General features: G+C 41.5%; 2 protein-coding genes across 4 annotated transcripts in view; one reads left to right on the plus strand and one right to left on the minus strand.

Annotated features, from left to right (window-relative positions):
- Positions 1–19914, plus strand: part of ampd3a (adenosine monophosphate deaminase 3a) — a 23861-nt gene extending 3947 nt beyond the window's left edge. For 2 of the 3 annotated variants that reach the window (XM_053634013.1, XM_053634012.1), the window contains 14 exons: positions 7412–7634; positions 8171–8342; positions 8805–8970; positions 9132–9351; positions 9898–10027; positions 10147–10341; positions 11499–11630; positions 11763–11926; positions 13177–13303; positions 14049–14212; positions 14968–15088; positions 16669–16842; positions 17158–17268; positions 19028–19914. In XM_053634013.1, coding sequence (XP_053489988.1) covers positions 7412–7634; positions 8171–8342; positions 8805–8970; positions 9132–9351; positions 9898–10027; positions 10147–10341; positions 11499–11630; positions 11763–11926; positions 13177–13303; positions 14049–14212; positions 14968–15088; positions 16669–16842; positions 17158–17268; positions 19028–19201 — 2273 coding nt within the window. In that variant the 3' untranslated portion in view covers positions 19202–19914. Of the gene's footprint in view, positions 1–4664; positions 5487–7411; positions 7635–8170; positions 8343–8804; positions 8971–9131; positions 9352–9897; positions 10028–10146; positions 10342–11498; positions 11631–11762; positions 11927–13176; positions 13304–14048; positions 14213–14967; positions 15089–16668; positions 16843–17157; positions 17269–19027 lie in introns of those variants that run through there. The other variant, XM_053634014.1, reaches the window with a different exon arrangement.
- Positions 19915–20406: 492 nt separating this feature from the next.
- On the minus strand, positions 20407–24473 carry lyve1a (lymphatic vessel endothelial hyaluronic receptor 1a). Its single transcript, XM_053634015.1, has 6 exons — positions 24333–24473; positions 23216–23381; positions 22978–23117; positions 21590–21805; positions 21395–21470; positions 20407–20810 (listed from the first exon to the last, which is right to left on the minus strand). The coding sequence occupies exons 1-6, from the start codon at positions 24415–24417 to the stop codon at positions 20666–20668; spliced, it is 828 nt and encodes a 275-aa protein (XP_053489990.1). The 5' UTR covers positions 24418–24473; the 3' UTR covers positions 20407–20665.
- Positions 24474–26518: the final 2045 nt, after the last annotated feature.

The raw sequence follows: 26518 nt of genomic DNA on the forward strand, positions 1-26518 counted from the left end.
GTAGTGGTTGTTCGTTGTTGTTGTTTATTTTCTTGTTGTGTTATTTGGTTGCTGAGTTCTTTCTAGGAACACATCAATTTGGCAGTGTTCCGATAAGGGTGATTGTGGTCTGACAGGTTTTTTTTTGTTTTTTTTTGTTTTTTTTTTCCCCCACTGTAATTTAATTCAAAAAGTGGAACTTTCTAGATTGTAGAATTCTAGATTCATTATACAAAGTGAAATATTTCCAGCCTTTTTTTTTTGTTTGTTTGTTTTTAATCTTGATTACGGCTTCCAGCTCACGGAAATCAAACATCCAGTATCTCAAAATATTCGAATAAAGAATTTATCATCCAGAAACGCCGACACTACGTGTATACAGGCCCAGGCTTCGACAGAGCTGCACTAACTCGTTACCCGTCTTATTTACACCGGGATCTGGGTTGACTTTGTGAGGGGAGGATGAGGTTGGAGGAGGGGCGCACGCAGAAGGGGAAGGAGTCTCGGGCTCAGAGCTGTGTTGAGCTGCTGTTAGAGTTTTCTTCTTCTTTTTCAGCTAAAGCTTACAGTTCCTGAAACTCTGTTTCAGATTTAACAAGACTAACTTCTGCTCCCTGAATCGTTACAGTTCCATTATTCTACAGGATGATGTTAAACTTGAGAGTGGCGTCCGTGTATAGTTGTGTCATATTCCCAAGCGTTTCCAGTCAGCTGAGAAAATCGTAACGTTATACTTTTTCTTGGCATTTCCAGTAGTTAGGTCATCTGGGTAGCGGATAGCGAGGGTGCTAAAGCTCCGTCCCTCAGATTTATCAAATGTAGCCATTTATTAACTATTTCTGTTAGCAGGGTTAAAAAAAAAAAAGATCTAATCAATTCCATCCCCCCTCTTTTTTTAAATTTTTTATTTATTTTTTTATATAGTTTACTTTTACTTATACTTTTATAAAGTCCTTTTCTTCTGTCCTCCCGTTTCTCTTGCTCTTCTTACAGTTGGTATCCTGTAGTTGATCTGTGGTTGATGTCCCATTAGCGTAGCATCACCTTTTTTTTAGTTTATCCATCCATCCGTCCATCCATCTTCTATACCGCTTAATCCTTTTCAGAGTCACGGGGAAACCTGGAGACTATCCCAGGGAGCATCGGGCACAAGGCGGGGTACACCCCGGACAGGGTGCCAATCCATCACATACACACTCACACACCCATTCATACACTACGGACACTTTGGACATGCCGATCAGCCTACCATGCATGTCTTTGGACTGGGGGAGGAAACCGGACTTTTTTTTTAGTTTATTTTGGACAAAATAAAATGATTCATAGCCTACTTTGCTTTATTTATTTATTTATTTATTTATTTATTTATTTATTTTAACCTGTGTCCAGTGTGTCCTCTGGATTCTCTTTCTTCTCTACTTAAAACCAACAAAACTTTAGTTTGTTTAGGGGCTCGTGTTTTTGCTGCTGATCTGCTCGCGCTCTCTGTCTCTCTGTCTCTCTGTCTCTCTCTCTCTCTCTCTCCCCCCCCATCCGTCTCTCTGTCTCTTTCTCTCTCTCAATTCAATTTCAAGTCAATTCAGCAAGCTTTATTGGCATGACCATATACATGTACAGTGTTGCCAAAGCATTACAAGAATGAAGAGCTGTTTATTAATAAACATATTAGTTTAGTATTCATATAAACATGTGATCAGAGTCTAAATAAACATATTATAATGGTGTGCGTGTGGAAACACGGAGATGAGAGAATAGAAACCAAGCGTCAATACAAACATTGGCAATCAGTCAATTTAAAAAAAACAACAACAAAAAAACAACCCAAGACGGGTGTGTGTGTGTTTGGGTGGGTGTGTGGGTACTCGCTGTGCCTCAAGTTGTGGCAGGCAGATACGTACTGTCTCCTAACAGAATGGGTAGTGTGTCAGTGCTGGGCAGAAGGGAGAACTTGGGGGTGTAAATATATATTTCACACAAGTGTTTGAATTTGTTACTCTGTTAGAAAGTGCAGCTCTGTCGCTACTGTGTTGCTGCTGCACCGTGTGTACACTCTGTGCTCTTTAGGGAGCCACGATTGCTTATAGCGGCCCGTCTCCATGGTGCGCGAACGCGTGCGTGCTTTGTCAGCGTGGTTCTCAGTCACTGCGCTCAGGCGCTCAGCTACAGTGTACCGTCCATTTAATCGGTTCAGCTACTGATTCATAGTTTGAGCCAGATTCGAATTGGACTTTGGATATGGATTTGTGTTTAATTCTGTAGAACGCCGTGCGTGCTTTCTGTCAGCTCATTCACTACTGGACTGAAATTTCCAGCGGAACTAATCTTCAGTCCTAAATAAAATGTTCTATTTTGTGTGTCCCTAAAGTGAAGTGTGATGTGTTTCCTTGACGAGGTTTTCCCGTCTGTCTGTCTGTCCGTCTGCCCAAAAGACAGGCCCCGGTCATTTCCTCTACCTGTACTGTCCAACTTGAATTCACACTAAATAAATGATCGGTCATCATGTTTTCGTTGATTTATTGAACGCCTATTACCTTTCGTTCATTCGTTCGTCTTTCGGACGCAAACGGGACGCGGTATTTTTTGCTCTGTCGCTCGACCCTGCGTTGAAATGTGGACCCGTGTAGAATAATACACACGGAAACCTTCACACGGCTCTCATTCGGCACCTGACTGACGTGTTCCGAGCGCACCGACGTAGCGGTCAATCCGAAACGCCTTTCATTTCTTCCTGTTTTTAGAACATTCGGCGTTTTAGCGGCTTGCTATAGGATTAGACGACTATCTGATCAGCTGCTTGTTTCTACTTTTTGCTCTAAAAGTGCATCGTGAAAAAAGTTACCGTGGTTACGACCCACCCACGAACCCATAAAGACCCTGCGTGTCCAGCGTCCCCCCTGTGACCCAGTTACGGGTTTATGACACGGAGTAGAACAGCCCGTTTAATCCGGAGCCTCGTTCGGTGAGGTGGAGAAAGGCAGCTGAGACGATCGTCAGTAATTAGAAGCAAAGAGGACAAACAACAGGCAGCTCACGTAATCCTCAACCCCCCGTCGTCTCGTACACACCGTGCAGCTCGAGCTTTCACACCGGAGAGGATTAATCTATACTCATGCTGTCAACAGACCCGGCGGGTCTTCTGCAAGTTTAAAGTTGGGTAAAACACGGGAGGGGAAGGGAGGGGGGGTTGTTTGTGTGTGTTTGTATAGGAATGACAATGCCACGTGTCTCTCTGTCATCAGCCAAGTTGCAGTTGTTGGAGAAGGACTAATACAGGGATCCGTTACAAGCCCGGTTACATACCGACAGGAAGATTTATTTTGAGCTGGGACGTTTGTGTTCCAAGAGCCGGGGTTAAAGCCGTGAGTTTAGGAGCGACTGCGAGTCACTGAAGCACCGGGATACAGTACGCTCGATTCTTACACATATCACGATTCTGTCTTGAATCTTTTTTGCATTGATGCACCAAACATCACAACTGGAATTTTACATCAGCGTTAAGTTCATTTAAAAAAAAAAAAAAAAAGGCAACAGAATCAAACATTCCCAATAAAAAAAAATTCATTACAATCGTAATTACTTTACTTAAGATTTAGCGCTTCGTGCGTATTCAAATATTTGCGCGTGTAATGTTATACAGTAATGTTATAAGTTTGTGAACCCTTTACGGTTTTCTGTATTTCTGAATAAATTTGACCCAGAATGTGATCAGACATCTTTTAGAGTCCTAAAACAAAACCAAAAAAAAAAGAGATCAGTCAGAAAGCAGTTAAACAAATGACGCAAAGACATGATCGTTTTTACATTTTATTTACTGAGCAAAACTATCCAGTGAATTGGGGTGGGTGGGGGTGGAGTATGTGAACCTTGTGTTCTCAGTAACTACTGTGACCCTCTTGAGCAACAATAACTTCAACCAAATGTTCACAGTTACTGGTGATGAATCCTTGTAAAAGAGTAGGGGTATAACCCCGGGGTCCTGGTGAAATTCCCCCGTTGGCCCTTCTCTATCACGGCCCCCTAATCATCTCCATCGCTGAATTGGCTACATCACTCTGTCCTCTCCACTAATAGCTGGTGTGTGGTGGGCGTTCTGGCGTTCCAGGTGGTTGCTACACACTGGTGGTGGTTGAGGAGATTTCCCCCTCCATACAACATAAAGCGCTACATAAATCTAACTGTAACTGACATTTTTGTCTTTAATTTATTTATTCATTTTCATATGGTTCATTTACATGTGATTCATTTACGTATGATTCATTTACATGTGATTCATTTACGTATGATTCATTTACATGTGATTCATTTTCATGAGATTCATATTTATGAGATTCATATTCAAGTGATGCATTTTCATGTGATTCATTTACGTATGATTCATTTACATGTGATTCATTTTCATGAGATTCATTTTCATGAGATTCATATTCAAGTGATACATTTTCATGTGATTCATTTACGTATGATTCATTTACATGTGATTCATTTTCATGAGATTCATTTTCATGTGATTCATATTCAAGTGATCCATTTTCATGGGATTCACTTATGTATGATTCATTTACATGATTCACTTTCATGTGATTCATATTCATGTGATTCATTTTCATGTGATTCATTTACCTTTTCTCTTCTCTCCTCCCTTCCCTTTCCCAAATAATTCATTGAGAAGAAGAAAGAAGAAAAAAAAACAAAAACAAAAACCCACCCCTGACATTTTTATCGATCGTTATATTTAATGTTATGGAGCGAAGACGTTATCACTCCTGTTAAAGCGGCTATAAGCAACCAGGAAATGTAAACTCTTCTGTCCGGGGTTGGGGGTGAAAGAGTTGACACTGGTGTTAAATCAACATCTGCTTACAGAAAACGCCAGCGTGTCACCGACTGCATACGTTTTTGATGACGATGGCGTATTAGAACGAACGTATTAATAAACATGAATATAAACCCTGTAATTTAATGCCGCACTACTGTCGGATCTGCTCTTATAGAAAACGAATCAACACCATTTGACCAATCAGATACAAGAATTAAACAGCGATGAGAGACAGAGTGAGAATCCTGGAGCTTTGTACCAGTACTGATTCAGGGTGTAGAGGGCATGACTGACTGGACTCTGGAAGCTCTGCGCTGATCCTGAGGAAAACAGGAATAGATTATACATGGGGAAATGTTGATGTGTGTGTACACGAGGCTTACGGCATGAGCTGGAAGTCTCTGGGGGGGTGTGTGTGTGTGTGTGTGTCGACAGGCGCTCAGGATTAGAGGCTGTTGCGAAAAATGATTTCGTTGGCCTCTTAAAATAGAGAGAGATGGAGACGCTGAAGAAAACAAAAAGCCCTGCCGCTACATAGCGGCGGCTCAGAGTGCGACCGGACCTGAGACGCAAACAACACCCACACATGCAGACACGCACACACTCACAGACGTGTTCATACATATACATACACACGTACATGCATACGGAGCTGAAGCAGGAGCTGATATGGCTGTGACAGAAGCTAATGGTAAGAATGAGTGCGCTTTCACTCGGGGGTACATGGCGATCGATTCCGCAGCGTAACAGGAAGATTAATGGGCGAAGTGGAGTTTCTTATCGCGCATCAGAGGGTTGTTCTGCTTCCTCGGCAGTGCGGGAGAGCCGAGAGAAACGCTATAGCTCTTAAAGGACAGGGTACGCTGTATGATGCGGCAGGAATCAAGAACCTCGTACACGCTTGTACAAGCCGCCGTCTTTCCGTAATAGAGCGTCCGTTATTTAAATGGTCTAATGTGTAGCGGCCAGAAAAAGAGCACGATGAATTCTACACAAGAGCTGGAGTGTGTACAGTGGCTCGTGTGTGTGTGTGTGTAGCTGTTGAGCTGTGAGTGAGGAACGCAGTGCAGCGTAGAACGACACAGGCACGACAGGAATGTGTGCTCCTTAACAAGTCTGGCAGGAATGCAAACCTTGACATTTCTGCCTGAGAAAGGACACCAGAAGCTGGCACTGTGGTTCTCACACAGCCGAGACCGCCATCCTAACATTCGCCAAGCCATAACTAGAACAGTGTTACCGGATCCACTGGAACTGGAATGGGGGGTGGGTGGGTGGGGGGGGGATTTAGAGGGTTTTTAGTCCCGTAACCCACCCTATTTTAATTCTCATACGGTATTAAGTAGCTGAACGGCTTTGCTGCTCACATATTTAATCACAGCACCAGCACAAATCACATTTGGACATCTTGGCACAACAGTCATCGTTACATGGTAGAACATTGAACTCTCTCTCTCTCTCTCTCTTTCTTTCCTTCTTTCTCTCTCTCACTCGCTCGCCCGCTATTAACTTTACAAGGCTTTCGGGAAGCTGGCCACAGATTTGCAGAAAGTTCTCCAGGATTTGCTTCTGAGACTACTAAAGATGCAGCGTTTTTATAAAATGGAACAAAAACATGCGACGTGACTGTCGTTATTTATCGAGGTTTCGGTGATTAATCCGGCACCGATAACAGGTTGCTGGAAATATCGGTTATCGTGACTAGACACACAACCGGGAAGCACTATCGGTGTGGAATTTTGCAGATAACCTATTTACTTTACATCTAGAGGCCGCTCTCGTACTGTATAAGGACAGCGGGTTACGGATTGCTGATCGTTTATTGGCAAAAATCCACACCCGATTGTTTATCCCGGTCGCGTCCGCTGTCGTTATACAGTACGAGAGCGGCCTCTAGAGGCAAACCGAAAACGATCGCTGACAAATAGTGTTGTTTGAAGTGTTTTTATTTTTGTTTTATTTTAATTTATCTATTTATATATACTCGTTTTGGATGTCTCTGTTTTTATTTGTTATTTGGAGAGTTACTTTTTGGTTCAGTTTCATTCGACTCATCCTCGTCTTATCTGCAGGATTTTTAACACAAGTTGAGGCGTACATGCCATGGCTTGCCCAATAAAACATGCAAATTGAATGCTAATTACTATCTCTCTCTCTCTCCCCCCTGTCTTTAATGTACTTCCTCTCACATTTTTTGTCGTCCCGGCGTGTGTTTTGTTACGTCGCGGAATTATACACGTGCATAATTATAGATCGGTTTTCCTGTAACCCACTGACCAGTTTTCTGAAAAGCGCAGTGTCGCAACACACCAGGCAATCCAGGGCTATTTCCAGCCATCATGTTGATAGGAGCCATCAGATATATATTTGTAATATATGGAACGCGTGTTCGAATGACAGGGGTGCTTACAAACATGGCAGCGATCGAGAGGCCTTCCTTCGGCACTTTTGATCACAAACGAAAGAGCATATCCAAGAGAATGTGTTATACGAGACGATGAGTAGAGCTGCGTTGTCACGTCTCTGTAACGAGCGTATAGGTTCAGCTCAGTGTTCTGAATAATAGATGCCAGTTCGAGTCCTGGCATGTGAATAGCTTGCGCTGTGTTCCTGCAGAAATGCCCCGGCAATTCCCCAAGGTCACGCTGAGCGACGTGGACGAGGAGGTGCGCCTGATGGCCGAGAAGGTGTACGCCTCTGCGCTGAAGGAGGAAGAGAATAAAGAAGCCATCTCCTTGTACACCGTGCCCGAAGACTGTCCCATCGGCCTACAGCAGGCCAAGGAAAGGGAGCTCCTCCGGGAGCTGGCCGAACAGCACTCTGAGGAGATGGCCAAGAGGTTAGCACGGGTACAGAGCAGCATGGGAGAATTTTAGTGCCACTATCCTTTACAGGCATACAGGACATAAAGAAACTCCTGCTGTAGTCTTCAGATAACACGCAGGGATGTAGATTTGTAAATGAATTCACTTATAAATAAATCAACTACACGATTAAAGGTGCAGTCTGCAGGTTTCAAAACCGGTAACAATAATATCATTTAAAAGACACCTTAGAAAAAAATCCGCAAGACATTTAGATGCAGTGGATTTCTTGTCTAGTTTCTTTATTTCAGGGTTCTGTTCCCATTTTTCCAGCCCAGAAATTAGTCCCACCCCCACCTTAGCCAAAACGATGCTACTCAGTCCCACCCCCTTTTTTTTGTTAAACTCACAAAGATGCAGTTTTTTTTTTAAAATCAGTGTAGTCGGTTTTCGTGGGAAAGGGAAGACTTGTCAGTTTCTATTACAATTGCAGTTTGCCTTGCAGTCAACAGAGGGCGCTAATCATTACTAACGCAAGACCCGTCCGATACATTTCTCCTTGGACATGCAGGAAGAAGAGTTTGAAGATGATTCGATCTCAGTCCATGCAAATCCCGGTTTGTGTGGATTGGGCAAGAGCTACACCCACTCCGCTCGTGTCCCCACTCTTCAGCTGTCCCTCCATCCCGGACAGCTTCCCCGAGTACCAGAGAGTCACCATCAGTGGGGATTACTGTGCCGGGGTGAGTTCACTCACTCACTCCGTTTAATTGTTGGATTGTCATTAAAGGTGTGGTACGTTATTATTATTTATTTATTTATTTATTTATTTTTTAATGACGAACAGTGTGTGTAAATTTGCATGAGGTGGACCACAAAATCCAACCAATCAGGACAAGAAGGTGTCTCTCTACCAGGCTGCCAATTTAGCTACCACTCAATTGAAAAACTTCCACCTCTTGCACTAGCAGTATTGTTTTGGGGGTGTGGCTTTGAAAGGATCACCTGAAGGCTGTATTTAGCTAGCTTTAGCTAACCTCCTGATAAAATCACTGACTATACCGTTAAACGTCTGTATGGTGAAGAGCTCTTTGCAGATAATAATGATTTTTATGTATATATATATATATATATATATATATATATATATATATATATATATATATATATATATATATATGAATGTGTGTATATATATGCTTCAGATCACCGTCGAGGACTATGAGCAAGCAGCTAAAAGTCTTCTGAAGGCGTTATTCATCCGGGAGAAATACTCGAAGCTGGCGTACCACCGTTACCCCCAGACCACCGCCAGGTTCTTGCGCAGTGCTGAGAACCTGAAGTGGAGAGAGGAAGACGATGTCCTGCCAGGTATCTGTGTGTGCTTGTGGACTATTGACGTGAAACGTGTTTAGTAACATCTGATTAAAAAAAACAAAAAAAATTATGGTTTTTCTCTTCTTTTTTTTTTTTTTCCTTTCTTCTTTTTTTTCTTCCCCATGTCATGCTGCACTTGGCTATCCACTGTGCAGACATCTGCCCATGCCCTCAGGAAGGAGAGGACCCCTACAGCATGGAGAACATACCGGAGAACCTGGGCTATGAGCTGAAAATGAGGGATGGGATTATCTATGTCTACGAGGATAAGACGGCTCTCGAGGAGAACAGACCCCACTGTCTGCCGTACCCTGATCTTGAGACGTTCGCCATCGACATGAGCCACGTTCTGGCCATGATCGTAGACGGACCCACGTGAGTGTGCGTTCGCATTAAAGGTGTGGTCAGTGGAACGTGGTGTGTAATATTTGGTTAAATTCTCCTCCCATTTGGGCAGCTTTGAGAAGCTTTGGATTTTGTGGTACCCCAAGAGGAAAACGGACCGCCAACGTCCAACCAATTAGAATAATCAATCAAGTTGCCTGTCAATTTAAAAAAAAAAAAAAAAAAAATCCGTCTCTTGTTGTGTTTTGGGGGTGTGGCTTTGATGGGAACACTGAAGACATAGGTTGTGTTTGGTTTTTAAATGTAAATTTTAAAACACACTAGCTTTAGCTTATTCTGCTAAAAACACTGACCGCACCTTTAAAGGAAACCAGATCGAGTCATCAGCATGTAATAATAATAATAATAATAATAATAATGATAATAATAATAATAAACTTTATTTTATAGAGCGCCTTTAAAAGCAGCTTCTCAAAGCGCTGTACACAAAATAAGCAGTACACAGGAAAAAAAAAAAAAAAAGTTAACAATAATAATAATAAAATGTAAGCAAACGCATCTCCTCTCTAATTCCAGAAAGACGTACTGCCACAGACGACTGAACTTCCTGAGCTCGAAGTTCTACCTGCACGAGATGCTCAACGAAATGGCCGAGCTTAAAGAACTCAAAGGGGTCCCACATCGAGATTTCTATAACGTCAGGAAGGTGCGACGTCTGTTTATATGATTGGTTGCATGGTATTTCAGCCACGCGCCATCGCTTTGTACTAGTTTCCCCACTCTGTATTTAATAAGCGTGTCCCGTTTGTGTTCGGCTGTTCACAGGTAGACACTCACATCCACGCCGCAGCCTGTATGAACCAGAAACATCTGCTTAACTTCATCCAGAGCACCTATAAGACAGACGCAGACCGCGTAGTGCTGGAGAAGGCCGGAAAGAAACTGACCCTCAAAGAGGTCTTCAACAACCTCAACATGGACCCTTACGACCTCACTGTGGACTCGCTGGACGTCCATGCTGTAAGCGCTTCCAGGTGCCTCTTGGCATATTGCATTGATGCGGTATAGGGTTGGGTGATCTAGACCAAATCCTGTATTATGGTCTGTATGGAATTCACTGATCCCACTTTTTCCTATTTTTAATACGATACAGATTTCCGAGCTCTCTCAGCTGATACTGATCTGATCCTCACAGTATCCAATGACTCGTGGAAATCATACGCTACATATGTTTTTATTTATTTATTTATTTATTTATACCTGAGCGTTCTTGAATTCTGGTTTCTGATTGGTCAGAAGGTCCCAGTGGTTCAGGCTGCAACGCAAAATCACACGGTGGCTTAGTGGTTAGCGCGTTTGCCTCGCACCTCTGGGGTTTGGAGTTTGAATCCTGTCTCCGCCCTGCGCATCTCCCTGTGCGTCGGGGGTTTCCTCCGGGTACTCCGGTTTCCTCCCCCAGTGCGTTTTAGGCTGATCGGAAAATTTCCAAATTGTGCCCCGAGTTCCCTGTGATAGGCTCCAGGCTCCCCCATGACCCTGTGTAGGATAAGCGGTAGGGATGAATGGATGGATGTGAAACTTTTTTTTTTTTTGTCTAATTAACTTAAAGAGAAAATAGAGTTTGGTGTACGGACGACTGTTTGTGCCTTGTTTCGGGGACGTCCCACAGCATTAAATGTAGCTATAAATGGATCAGCAGTATGACGTCATTCTAGAAGTACTTAAATAGAAGTACTTAACTTAATAGAAGTAAAAAAAATACTTTTTAAGACAAAATAACGAGTCTTTATCGGTCACGTATACATTACAGCACTGTGAAAAATTCTTTTCTTCGCATACCCCAGCATGTTAGGAAGTTGGCGTCAGAGCGCAGGGTCAGCCATGATACAGCGCCCCCTGGAGCAGACAGGGTTAAGGGCCTTGCTCAAGGGCCCAACAGTGGCAGCTTGGCAGCGCTGGGGCTTGAACCCCCGACCTCCTGATCAGTCACCCAGATCCTTAACCGCCAAGCCACCGCTGCCCCCGTGTCATCATTTTAACACTTCATGGATGGATATTTAAGCCAACTCCTTAGTTTGCCTCGTAGTACTGTGAACCGTCTAACCCTGGTATGAAAAAGCAGGGTTTTATCCTCTTGCACTTCGACACTAACACGAGCCGACTTCAATCTCGCACAGGGCAGGCAGACGTTTCACCGCTTTGACAAGTTCAACTCCAAATATAATCCGGTGGGAGCGAGCGAGTTACGAGAAATCTACCTGAAAACTGACAACTACATCATGGGAGAGTACTTTGCCCGTTTGATAAAGGTACATCGTGTCTGTGTGTGTGTGTGTGTGTCTCACTCTCTCTCTCTCTCTCTCTCTCTCTCTTAAAATAAATAAATAAATAAAAAAATACATGTGATTTATACTAATTCTTGAGCATCCTTGTATTGACAGGAAGTCGCTCACAATCTGGAGGAGAGTAAATACCAGCATGCCGAGCCCCGCCTCTCTATCTACGGACGCTCCCCGGATGAGTGGGACAGCCTTTCCCATTGGTTTATTCAACATAAAGTCCACTCCCCCAACATGCGCTGGATCATTCAGGTGCCCAGAATATAGTAAGTGCTATTGCTAGTAGTACTACTAACTGCACCTCGTCTCTATATAAACAACCAGAAGGTATATTGAAAACATTTCTTGAAAATAATAACGTTACAAATGGCTTAAAAGCACTGTGTTTCAAAAATGTATATGTCACAATTAACGGCACCCCTGCATATGGTGCTTTGTGGCGGCCCCGAGTCTCCTTCCATTCCGCTCGATTAGATTAGGTTTTTATGCTGCTGTGTGCATGCACGAGGACCATGTAGATAACGCCCCAGGCTAAGAGAGGAGAAAAACCATGAGCAAGGGTAGAACATCATGACCCAGGGACCAGACGTGTGTAATCATGAGTGAACATTCACAGAAATCACATCATAATGAATAAAGCATGTATCCATTAACAAATCATCAGGGAAAGAGAGAAAATAATCCCCCAGTCTTCAAAAAAATCCACAAAAATATTCTGCTCTCATGGATATCAGACAATCGCAAACACAACACTGGTTTATCCAAGAAAAAAAAAAAAAATTCTTTGTTAATCCAGCTGTGATCCTTGGAGATTTTTTATCCACTCGAACCGTCTTCTTCACAGTGCGTTGAGACGATATAGACACACGTCCAATTCCAGGTCGATTCATAACATTTCCAGTCGACTGGAACTTCTTAATTATTGCCCTGATGGTGGAAATGGGCATTTTCAATGCTTGTGCTGTTTTCTTATAGACACGCCCCATATTGTGAAGCTCAACAACCTTTTGCCGCACGTCACAGCTATATTCCTTGGTTTTGCCCATTATTATGAATGACTAAGGGAATTTGGCCGGAGTGTTCCCTCATATTTATACCCCTGTGAAACAGGAAGTCACGGTTGAACAATTTCCTGTTCCTAGTCACCCAGGTGTACTAAAAAATGTAAAATAGCAATGGGAATCATAAGAATTCATATGGGTGCCTATGAGTGTTGCACACCTATATTTAACAAAGATATACACACATATATATATTCCTATTCTTTTATAAACCTGTGTTTATATGTAATTGTTTGATATCCATGAGAGCAGAGAAGTTTTGTGAATTTTTTTGAAAGATTAAACCATAAAGACATTTTTCCCAGCCTTCTTTGTTCATATTACCAAGGGTGCCGATATTAGTGGAGGGCGCTGTGTGTGTGTGTGTGTGTGTGCGCGCGTGTGTGTGTGTGTTTGTAATAGAAATATATATTAGTATTACTTAAAATATTCCTGTGCAAATCCCTTCCTTACAGTGATATTTTTATGTCACGGAAGCTGATTCCCAACTTTGCCAAGATGCTGGAGAACATCTTCCTCCCCTTGTTTGAGGCGACGGTGAATCCTCAGAAGCACAAAGAGCTGCATGTGTTCCTCAAATATGTGAGTGGGTATAAATTAACACACACACACACACACACACACACATTTTCTATATATATGTAATATAATATACAGAGCTGCAGGTTATCTTGATGGTAGTTGATGTGCACCGTATAGCATTAGACTAAATAAATAAAGAATGAAACGCACAGGCATGCTCTTATAGGAAAACAATCAGCAACTGGGCGTTTAAGTTTATTATTTTTCTCTAACTCCAAGTCAAACTTTTTATCTATTTACTGTATTGATATTTAATGCTGTACAACATCCACGAAAGAAGTGAGCTTATAGAACCAGCTTTACCTCTCTGTTACAGAGCGCTGACACTGGAGACTCCTTCCACACATCTCCTTACAGAGAAACCATCACCGTATCGAATGAGACGTTTTTTTTCCTTTGTTCCTATAGAATGACTGATTTATAACTAGCTACGCGGCATAGCAAAAAAAAAAAAAGAAGAAGTAGAAAATAGTAAGAATATCATGCCGTGTAGTGTGTTTTGTTTCATGTCGCTTATTTATAGTGGTGGAATCAAACAGGTATTTTAGAATCTCCTCTCTTCTCTAAAGTAACTTTTTTTTTTTTGGAAAATATTAAAACACCATGTTACTTAAATTACGTTAACGTCGAGCTAATGTTACGGATTTATTCACGTTGGACTTTATTACTGGTAAACAGCTTCGGTACTTCTATTTCTAACCCGATCGCACACCTTTTTTCTTTTTTTTTTCGTTTTCTCCTGTAGATGACCGGCTTTGACAGCGTGGACGACGAGTCCAAGCACAGCGATCACATGTTCTCTTACAAGAGCCCCAAACCCGAGCAATGGACCAGCGACGAGAACCCGCCTTACAGCTACTACCTCTTCCACATGTACGCCAACATCATGGTGCTCAACAACCTGCGCAAGTAAGTCGTGCTCCTGGGTTGCGGAAAGCCCGGACCGGAACTTTCCGTCGGAGCGTATGACGCCGTTGATCAAAATAGGGAGATGATCACAATACTCATCCCACTGACGAGAGGGTTATAGGGTCTGTCTTAATCGTTCCTCGAAAGAGGAGCCGTTTTACTGCAGAGATTAGTGGTACTCTGGTGTGTGTGTGTGTGTGTGTGTGTGTGTGTGTGTGTGTGTGTGTGATGTATCAGTGTCTTCTATAAATACCATCGTATCAGTGGCATGTGTGTGCTATAGGGTTACAGTTGTTATATATTATTAGTGCACCTGTTACAATAGGTTGTTGTTGTTTCCATAGTAACAGCATATTTGCAGTAACTTGAATGGCAGACACTCCGTATAATCTAAATAATAAACTTAATACTCCATCTATTTTTTTTTTTTTTTTTTATAAATGGATTGCAAATCGCGACGTTGTAAGTGTTGCAGTTCGCGGCATGTCGTTATAGGAAACGAATCAACTTCAGGATGAACAGTAACCGCTTCGTCACACCACACCACCCCGTCCTTGTGGTTCATTCCTTACGTACAGCATACATCTATTCATATACTATACCCAGCGGTGTGCAAAAGTTTGTGCACCCTGTAAAATGTTCAAGTGTAGCACTACAGGTATCATTTTTATTTATTTTCCCCAGAAATCACACGGGATACAAACATTCGCACGCTATTAGTGTGTTTTTGCTTGTGTGTGTGTGTGTGTGTGTAGGGAGAGAGGTCTGAGTACCTTCCAGTTCCGTCCACACTGCGGTGAGGCTGGCTCCATCACTCATCTGGTTTCAGCTTTTCTTACTGCGGATAACATTTCTCACGGCCTCAACCTCAAGAAGGTAAAGTGCTTTTTAGTCTCTCTCTCTCTCACTCTCTCTCTCTTTCTTTTGTTCCGCTTCTCACTTTCCTCTGCTTCTTTTCAACCACCACTTTCCATTAGCTTATCGCACTCCAGGGGACAGCTTTGTGTTCATTACTTAGCGACGGCTGTCCCATCGACCTGGACGTTTCGTTTTCATTTCATTTTCATATCGTTTTATTCCATTGCACTTTTCATCTTTTTCATCAGCCTGCGTTCCTTCTGATATAATTGCACTCTTTGCTGGGCTTTTCCGTAGGTCGACATTTCTGTATTATAAATTCTTTATTCGAATCTTTTGAAATAGCGGATTTTTTTATTTCCGTGAGCCGTAAGCCGTAATCATCGATATTTATTAAAACGAAAGGAAGGCTTGAAATATTTCACTTTATGTGTAATGAATCTAGAATATATGAAAGTTCCAGTTTTTTAATAAAATTATGTAACAAAAACGAACTTTTCCACGATATTCTATTTTTTGTTTGAGATGCACCTGTATGTCAGTAAAGGACGCAACATATTATTTACCACTTTTCAGACAAAAAAAAAATGTTAATGAAGGTGGCTTAGTGGTTGGCATGTTTGCCTCACACCTCCAGGGTCGGGGGTTCGATTCCCACCATGGCCCTGTGTGTGGAGTTTGCATGTTCTCCCTGTGCTGTGGGGGTTTCCTCCGGGTACTCCGGTTTCCTCCCCCAGTCCAAAGACATGCATGGTAGGCTGATTGGCATGTCCAAAGTGTCCGTAGTGTATGAATGGGTGTGTGAGTGTGTATGTGATGGATTGGCACCCTGTCCAGGGTGTACCCCGCCTTGTGCCCCATGCTCCCTGGGATAGGCTCCAGGTTCCCCCGTGACCCTGAAAAGGATTAAGCGGTATAGAAGATGGATGGATGGAGTGTGAGGGGCAGAGATTCTCCAAGATGCTCAATAAATGAATAAAATGTGTAAATAATAAATAAAAATAATAAATGAATAATAAATAATAATAAAAATAATAAATGAATAAAAAGTGTACTACTGATCTATTTTTTTTATTTTTTGGGGGGTTATCACACCAAATATTGACTGAATTGAGTTTATTACTGTTTACTTTTGTAGTATTTTTTATATATATATATATATATATATATATATATATATATAAATTTAATGTAGAAATGTTACATTTTTTTAAAAGTCATCTTTCCTTTTTTTTTTTTACACTGTAATATATATAAGAATTTAACTACTTGTACATACAAATAAAAAACAAAAAACACTATATAAATATTCACACAACCAAAAAATAATAATAAATAAATATTTGTTTAAATCCCTATGTTTTGCTGTTGTAGTTACAACCTATTTGTCAGGTTGTGAATTAAAGTGACTGTATTATTTCCTGTCCTTTTTATTATTATTACCAGTTTATGTTTATTCTTTTTAATAAACGGGTCGAGTCGTATATTGTGCAGGTATATTGGTTTAATATTAAATATTAAGTCGCTGATTTTATTAACTGACTTGTTGTGAAAGAAAGCCGTTATATTGTACATAACGTATGTCCGTGTGTTCGTAGAGCCCCGTCCTTCAGTACCTGTATTACCTGGCCCAGGTACCCATCGCCATGTCCCCTCTCAGTAACAACAGTCTGTTCCTGGAGTACTCGAAGAACCCGCTGCGAGAGTTCCTGCACAAGGGTCTGTGTGTGTCTCTGTCCACGGACGACCCCATGCAGTTCCACTACACCAAGGTCAGAACCTGAAAACGACGCGCCGCAGAACAGTTACGTTCAGTTGTATGTATACGTGCAGATACAGAGGAATGAAATACCACAGAGGAGTGCAAAGGTTTGGTGTGTTGAATGGAAAACGTATGTCTTTAGGTACATTGTGCAATTTAATCTACGAAATAGAAAGGGTTTACAAGACTTTAAAGTCTTTAACTTCGTTAAAAGTTCAAATGAGAGAGCCAGTTAAACTCTCCCACCAACTCGTTGTGAAATTACTACAGCGCTATTCGGAGAGATTAGACAAAAGGTGACTCAAGTTGCTGTGGTGTGTTTCAGGAAGCCCTAATGGAGGAGTACGCTATTGCGGCCCAGCTGTGGAAGCTGAGCACGTGCGATTTATGCGAAATCGCCAGAAACAGCGTGCTGCAGGCCGGCTTGTCTCATCAGGTAACGTCCTCGCAGTTATAAAACGGAAACCATCTCCGATGAAAGGAAGCACAGCGATCGTCAGGCATGACGCTCTTGTCCGACGTTTGTAGGAATGTATTTTTACGCCTGTTGAATTCTCGATTCCGATTGGACGTTTTATTTAACATTTACGGAAGGAGTCTCCAGCGTTAGCGCTTTGTGACGGTAAAGAGAGAGAGAGAAAAAAAGAGGTTCCTGACTTTTCGGACACCCTGCATGTTATTATTTATTACATTATAAGCTTATATTGTTACTACAATTCCTGAATGTCAGCAACACATCTTTTAATTGATTTAAACTGTTTTAGTAATTGGAGTAAAAGAGTATAAGAAATGTAGTATACAGTGCCATTGGTATACCCTGCATGTACAGTGCCCTTCTCTAATATTGGCTCCCTTGGTAAATATGAACAAAGAAGGCTGTGAAAAATTGTCTTTATTGTTTAAACTTTATTGTTTGTTAAATATAGGTGTGCAACAATTATTGGCACCCTTTTAGTCAATACTTTGTGCTACCTCCCTTTGCCGAGAGAACAGCTCTGAGTCTTCTCCTATAACGCCTGATGAGGTTGGAGAATACATGGCGAGGGATCTGAGATCGTTCCTCCATACAGAACCTCTCCAGATCCTTCACATTTCGAGCTCCACGCTGGTGGACTCTCCTCTTTAGTTCACCCCACAGGTTTTCTATGGGGTTCAGGTCAGGGGACTGGGATGGTCATGGCAGGACCTTGATTTCGTGGTCAGTAAACCATTTTTGTGTTGATTTTGATGTATGTTTTGGATCATCGTCCTGCTGGAAGATCCGACCACGGCACATTTGAATCTTTCTGTCAGAGGCAGTCAGGTTTTCATTTAATATCTGTTGATATTTGATCAGAGTCCATGATGCCATGTATCCTAACAAAATGTCCAGGTCTTCTGGCAGAAAAACAGCCCCAAAACATTAAAGATCCACCACCATATTTAACCGTCGGCATGAGGTACTTTTCCATATGGCTACCTCTCTGTGTGCACCAAAACTACCTTTCATCTGACCATAGAACCCGATCCCATTTGAAGTTCCAGTAGTGTCTGGCAAACTGAAGATGCTCGAGTTTGTTTTTGGATGAGAGTAGAGGCTTTTTTCTTGAAACCCTTCCAAACAACTTGTGGTGATGTAGGTGACTTCGGATTGTAGTTTTGGAGACTTTCTGACCCCAAGACACAACTAACTTATGCAATTCTCCAGCTGTGATCCTTGGAGACTTTTTGGCCACTCGAACCGTCCTCTTCACAGTGCGTTGAGACGATATAGACACACGTCCAATTCCAGGTCGATTCATAACATTTCCAGTCGACTGGAACTTCTTAATTCTTGCCCTGATGGTGGAAATGGACATTTTCAATGCTTGTGCTATTTTGGGGGTTTCCTCCGGCTATTCCGGTTTCCTCCCCCAGTCCAAAGACATGCATTGTAGGGTGTCCCCCAAGTCCCCTGCAATAGGCTCCAGGCTCCCTGTGACCCTGTGTAGGATAAGAGTAACAGAAAATGGAAGGATGGATGAATGGACACTTTTGTATAGTCCTTGAAAACAACAACAAAAAATTTTTTATCCATGAGAGCAGAGTATTTTTGAACAAAAGGTTAAACAATAAAGACAATTTTTCTTGTAAATATTGCTCATATTTACTACGGGTGCCATAGTATAGTGACTAGGAAGACAATTTATATTTTTATTACTGTTACTATTCGACAGGAGAAAAAGTACTTCCTCGGCGCCAACTACTTAAAGGACGGTCCCGAAGGCAACGACATCCGGCGCACCAACGTGGCGCAGATCCGCATGGCCTACAGACACGAGACGCTGTGTAACGAGCTCAGCTTCCTGGTGGACGCGATGAAATCCGAGGCCCTGGGCTCGCAGATGTAGTCACAACAACACACCCGCTGCCATAAGACTGTAGCCATATATACACACTTGCATGTTGCCTTGTACACAAGACCGCACATATCAGGTATTACTTAACTGCTGCTGCTTGTGTTAGTGGGGAGGGAAAAAAACGAAACGAAACGAAACAGAACAACCTGCCTCACTGTAATCCATATTGTATGTCTTCCATGTGAGTCCAGGTCTGCATGCGTGTTCACTGTGGCCTCCGGTTTTGCACTGAGCACTACATCCTCAGAGATGAAGCGCATCAGGGATTGATGAGAGGCACAGTAGAAAGCCAATACAACAGCGCCCCCTAGTGGAGGCGATCATACTTTTATCAACAGGAGCGACTTGAAACATGGAAAACTATAGATTAGCTATTATAGTGGTTTTGAATGTGGCATATGTGCATTTTTATCTGTTAGATCCTGACCACTAGAAGAACGTTATAACGGAGATCTAGATCCCAGCCACGCCCGAGTGAAGGTATAAACGTTAGATCTCATTTATTGAATGTATAAGAACTTGAACCTTGTAGCTTCGTAGCTAACGTGCTGTATGTTTATCCACCACCCTGAAAGCTGTTCTGCTGCATCTAGTGGCCTTTTCTTCTGTTTATCTCTGAACTCGTACAATATTGCACATAATGTATAGAAAGATATATAGCACGTTATTCTTTATTAAAATACCTGAATAGTGTAAGGGAGGGGGGGGGGGGGGGAGAGGAAGCAAATGTATCTTTATATTGTTACAGTGATAAATTAATTGTTTTCTAGGAGGTCGGAAAGAAGGAAAGGTAATAAAGTCTGAAAAGAGACGTCGAACTTTTAAGGTGAATCACTCGACTCCACAATTATTGGCTCCTTCTATGAAGATGAATCTAAAAGAACAAGACATGCACTGACTGCTCTAGAGCACTTAAACGTATTGGAACGGTGAAGTTAGTTTAATACTGTTATTATTTCAAAACATCTTTTAAGTAGGCCAAATGTTTCCTGCAAATAAATAAATAAATGCTGGTTTCAAAAGTATTGGAACCTGCATGATTTATATTTGAGTGGACAGACACTTTTTTTTTTTTTTTTTTAAACGGAGGCCTCTTCTCTGTGCTGAAGATTTTCCGTGGCTTTGTAGCGTTAAGTGTGTGTGCTATTAAGGGTAAGTTAGCGTGCCAATAATTCTGGGGTTGACCGCATCTCAACTGGTAGTCAAAAAAGGTTGTATTTATTTAAAAAGAAATAAAAGCACATTTGTCTCAATCATATACTTGTAAACATGAGTCTACTGTACAAATATTAAATATCGCTAGAAAAGGAAAAACAGCAGCAAAGGAAAACCACCACAGACTAATCATCAAAGGAGAGGAGAAGATGGAAAATGTTTATTCGGTTAAACAAATAAATAAATACAGTTACACGATGCGATTCCAGGCGAGGTGGAGGTCAGAGGTCGACGGTCTGGTTAAGATATCTTCTCGTTCTCCGGCTTGATGGTCACGCTGACATCGTTTTGCACCTCTGACTGAGACTCCTTTCTAGTTTTCCCACAAACTTCAGTCTCTATGGTCTCCTTCTCCTGACTTTTCTTCCACCGGCCCATTCTGTTCCTACAGGGAAGATAAATCAGAACCGGATTAGTTTCAGATTTAAAAGGAGAACCTTATCACATTTTAGAGCACAGTATAGTATAGAACTATATACAAACTCAACCATTCATAAAGCGGCAGCATCGATCCATTTTCATAACGAACAGTTTTATGGATTTATTTGTTTATTTATTCGTTTGTGATCTGTTGCGGCAAAATATTTTGCGCTAAATTGTTTTGCTTGTTGTTTTGTTGGTAAACGAGACTAGCTGTACTCGTGTCCGACACACGTGAATCGAAGAGGGGTCCGGCTGAATATGCGTTGATGATGTCACATGACGCGTCTCGGCTCAAATCTGTGGTAATTTTGAAAAAAAATTGCGAGCTTCTCCGGATACCGCAGAGTTTGCTTGGTTTCGCGTTCACTTCTGCGATCGCAAAATTGTTAATTCCTGGAGAGACTGATTTTATTTTGAAGGAGTAATTGGCCAAGGGCCTAACAGTGTCAGCTTGGCAGTGCTGGGGCTTGAACTCCTGACCTTCTGATCAGTAACCCAGAGCCTTTAACCACTGACACACCACTGCCCCATTAGACCATCACTTACTTTTTGAAGTAACAGACAGCAGCCACGGCGAGCAGCAGGAAAGCGAAGAGTGTCGTGAGCAGAGCGATCAGGCCAACTGTGACATCAGACAGAGAAGGAATTTGTTAGCTCACACTTACAAATGTTTGTAGACCAAATGAATAAAAGCAGATCAAATTAAAAAACTTTTTTTTTTTTTTTTTTAAAAAAAAGCACCTGCAGTGGTAAGGCTTGTGTTGCTAAAGGCTTGCGATTCAGGTGTGTCCTTCTCAGGCGAGTAGTGGGGAGGACTGGAGGAAGTGGACTGTGGATCATCCCGAGACGCTGAACGAGTCGGTTTTGCCAGTTTCGGATGAGCTCCAGACGTGCGAGCTGTAGGAATGACTGCGGTGCTCGGATACTCGTGCACCGTGTTCATGTGAGCTTCATAATCTGCAATGAAATCATTCAATCTTCATCATCATCATCACACAGGAAACATGTTCAGTAACAGTTGGGTAGATGCCAGTGCAGCCCACCGATTTCCTCGGACATTCCGGGAGGAAATTAGTTTTGGCTGAATTGACTTTTATTTCCCCCCATTTCCTCCGAGAGCACTACGCCCTGTTTTAATGTGATGCCAAGCAAGATAAAAGCTTGGGGAAGCAAGACTGGACAAAAGGAAGAAGAATGAAGGGAAAAAAATAAACTGCAAATAAAATTTAGTTTCGTCAAGTAGTAGTCATGTTTAAAAAAGAAAAAAAAAAAAAAAAGTACACCAGCCATAATACCCTGAGCTACCTTAAAGAGAGAGACCTGCAGTACAAAAGGAGTGTAGTTGTATGATATTTACATATCTAATGTACTTAATATACCTGTCTAGTTGATTTATTGGAGATTTTTGAGCTATTCCGTAAACCTTCCACCTGGAACCCAAAACCAGTTCAGGTTAATTTGTAATGCCAAAATATTTTGCATCATGTTTTCATATGATCAGCAACTTTCCTACTTGTATCAAGTTGAACAAATTTTGGCCTGATTTCAAACCTTACATCATTAATTATTGTGTATTTATTATATATATATATATATATATATATATATATATATATATATATATATATATATATATATATATATATATATATATAAAATCAGAGATGCAAGCAGGATGCCAAGTGGCTGCCCTAGAATGAATATTTAGGGGTTTCACAGCAGTGGGGGTGAATACTTTTGCAATCCCCATCGAGAACTGGAGATGATTGAGATATATATATATATATATATATATATATATATATATATATATATATATATATATATATATATATATATATATATATTATAGAGAGAGAGAGAGAGATGGAGATAGATATATAGAGAAATATATAGATATCATATAAATATAGATATATATATAGAGAGAGAGAGAGATAGATATTACATATATAGAGAGATATTATATAGATATATAAATATAGATATAGAGAGAGAGAGAAAAAGAGAGACACACACATATATATACATATATACACACACACACACACACATATACATATATATACATATATATATATATATATATATATATATATATATGTGCACACATTGAGATAATATGCTACCTGTTAAATTGAAACAGTAGACATCAAACTTATAGCTGGGAGCTGTGCGCCAGGTAATAAGCCCAACTCTGCCTTTACCACAGGCGTCTTTTGGAAGAATTCTGGGAATTACAGCGACTTGTTCATCGGTCCAGCCGAACCTGGAGGACAAAAAAAAAAAAAAAAAAAAGAGAGACCTGTATGAGAGACACGTTACAACAAATTCCCACAAACTGTACTGAATCATCACAGGTCATACCTGCAGGTCTCAAAGCCACGTGCGAGAGCTTTGTTCAACTGCGCCTTGTTTGCCATGCCCACACCCAGCTGCTCACACACATCTCTCGCGACAGATGCGTTGAAGGCATAGTCACCGGACAGCGATGCCTGGAACACGCCGGCCATAGTGCCGTGTTTGGGGTTAACTGTTTAAGGGAATAAATCCATCGATGAATAAAAGCACAAATAAAATATACAACTATAAAGATATTTTAGCGTCATTAATGTTTCAAGCAGAATCCCTTCAAGAACGTTAAGAACCCTGAACTATCCCAAGACTTTATTCTCAATGAGTGTACAAACTGAAGGGCAGCGGTTCTCGAACCTGGGGTCCTCAGACTAAGAACCAATGTCTTAAACCAATGTCTTCTGTTCGGACACTTGCTGACGATCTTTTGTGCAAAAAAAAATTTATCCGGAACCCAAAACCTAATTTTTTTCCTTCTTCCCAAAAAGAACTTGGATGCTTAAGGGTTCTTAGCTTTCCAAATGGGTTCTACATGAAACACTCTCCAAAAGGGAAACCCTCTATATGTAGAACCTTCAAAAGTTCCTTGAGATACAAAGAGAGAGATAGAGAAGCCAAAGAAGCTGTTAGGGTTCTAGATTAAACTTTAATTATTTATTTATTTTTACAACATAACGAATTTCAGTTTCAGAGATGGTATCCAAGGGCCTTTAGAAAGCTGAGGGTTCTTAGTTTAACATAGAACCCTAACAAGTTCCTTGAGAGAGAGAGAGAGAAACTAAAGATGCTGTTAGGGCTCTAGGTTAACCCCCCCCCCCCCCCCCCCCCGGGAGAATGATTAACCGCGAAGAAAAACCCCAACAACATAACGTCCACTTTAGAAAGGGTTCCAAGGAGAACCTCTTGGTTCTAGGCAAGTTCCTCTTATCCATCCAAAGAACTTTTTCCTACAAGATGATCTTTTCATCTTTGAACCTTGAAATATACGTGTGTAAAAATTCAACAACACTGAGCTGTTTATTGACAGATTTGCTGTAATAAATCACAACATTAAGTGTAAAATTCTGTATTGAAAAAACAACAACCCAACAACAAAAAGAAAACACCATTTCATTCTAAGTCAACATACCTATGATCTGCGTGACATTGATAAGCAGAGCCGATGTGACCAAATGAGCCAAGAGTAGCAACAGCATCCTGGATTTCGCCGCCATGGTTGATGAGTCTCTCCTCTCTCAGTGCTCTGGGATGGCCTGTGGACTGAAGAGTGCTTGTCCAGGAGATATAGAGCGTGGATCTCCCCTGGGGTAGGGGGGGCGGGAGATAGAATGGGCGTTTTTTTTTTCACAAATATCCCCGTACCGTGTGTCACGGCGAGGCCACAGTGCTCGGGGAATAGGAAACAGGAGGAAATGGGCTTGCTTCTTTGCTGAGGTCAGGAGGGAACCTGGCCAAGCAATGATGGCTCACCGATAACCGACTGTACGCTTAAACTTGATCAGCTTTTCCAAAAACTTCACACTCAACAAAGCGTGTAATGGTATGAGTTAAAATATTGGCACCCCATACGGTTTGTAGGATTGACCAAGAGACAATTGTGGCTCTTTGGGAACGTCTAGAATAAACAAGTCTTTGAAGCGTTCCCATAAGACTACTGTTTAAAGCTTGATATGAAATTGTTTTGTCTCCCAGGACTGTTTGTTTAGCTTTTGTACCCAATTATAAGAGTGATTAGTGCAATACTGTATGCTTAATTACAGTACACACTTCCCTTTTCCTAGATAAGAACAGATCATTCGCTTACTGAAAACTAAGGGCATTTGTTGAACTCAAATCTATAAATGTATAGATTTGATCTATACATTCCTTGCAGAGAAGGAACTATTTTTGCCGTGGTGACCAGTGGACTGGCTCTTATGGCGTATGGATAACACAACACTTTTTTGGAAAGTGACGAGTCACTCGTGTCACTTGTAAATTTCTCTCTTGTGGGCGTTTTTTATTTTTAATTTTTGAATGAGAACGAGAAAGAATAGCAGCCAAAACTGTAAATGCTTCTGAAGCTAACTAGCGCAACACTAAATCAAGCAATACGCTAATCGAAGTGAATATCAATTGTTAATTGATCTGCCTACAAAACCGTAGACCAAAGCACGTTAATTGTACCAGCTGTGTTCACTTTCTAGAGGCAGTAACGATATCAGCTACTTCCTTTCAAGCTTCATTTTTTCTTTGTAGTGTTTCTGCACACATTTAACGCAAGGCCGTATTTCACAGGAGAAGATGAAACCATGGTTCCAAGTTGTTCTTCTGTTTTTGTTGTGTTCAACAGTAAATTGGAACTAATGGGGAGTGGGGAACTGAAGAAACGTCGGATCACACGAACTATACGATTGATCCGAGGAATCGTTCGAGGCAATTTGTAGCTTTTTTTGCATAGAATTAAGAAAAATGTCGTACATAAAACATACACTGGTCATCCATAATATTAAAACCACATGCCTAATGTGTAGGCCCCCCTTGTGCCGCCAAAACAGCATGGCCTCCACAAGACTGGGACCAAGACGTTAGCAGCAGATCCTTAAAGTTCTGCAAGTTGCGAGGTGGGGCCGCCGTGGATCATACTTGTTTGTCCAGAACGTCCCACAGATGCTCGATCGGATTGAGATCGGTCCTTCCATGGACCACTTTTGATAGGTACTAACCACTGCATACCGGGAACACCCCACAAGACCTACTGTTTTGGAGATGCTCTGACCCAGTCGTCTAGCCATCACATTTTAACCCTCGTCAATGTCTCTCAGATCCTCACGCTTGCCCATTTTTCCTGCTTCCAACACATCAACTTCGAGAACTTACTGTTCACTTACTGCCTAATAAATATACCCCACCCCTTGACAGGTGCCACTGTAACAAGATAATCAATGTTATTCACGTCACCTCTCGGTGGTTTTAACGTTTTGGCTGATAGGAAAATAAACAGTCACTGTCGCATGCTGGTGTGAACGTCATGGGAGATTTTCTCAATTCTGTGCAAATTTTAATCATGACATTCTAAAGGGACAAATCCAAACGATTGGCTTAAAAGGATTCCTCGGACTTTAGCTCCTACATGAGGTTAGTTCGCATCCCCATCATGTACAACCTTTCGTTACGTGTGTACCGACGCAAGTAAAGCTCAGAAGGAAGCAGGAGAGTCCCTTGCTAGTGTGAGCCTAAGGTTAAGGTTTTCAATATTTCCCCGTCCAGCAACTGCCCTTAGACTTCCATTATATAAGTGGCTTTGGAGTAAACATCATTTTCCTTGCCTTTTTT

The sequence above is a fragment of the Ictalurus furcatus genome, chromosome 10 (genome assembly GCF_023375685.1).
Source record: "Ictalurus furcatus strain D&B chromosome 10, Billie_1.0, whole genome shotgun sequence".
NCBI classification, from domain to species: Eukaryota; Metazoa; Chordata; class Actinopteri; order Siluriformes; family Ictaluridae; genus Ictalurus; species Ictalurus furcatus.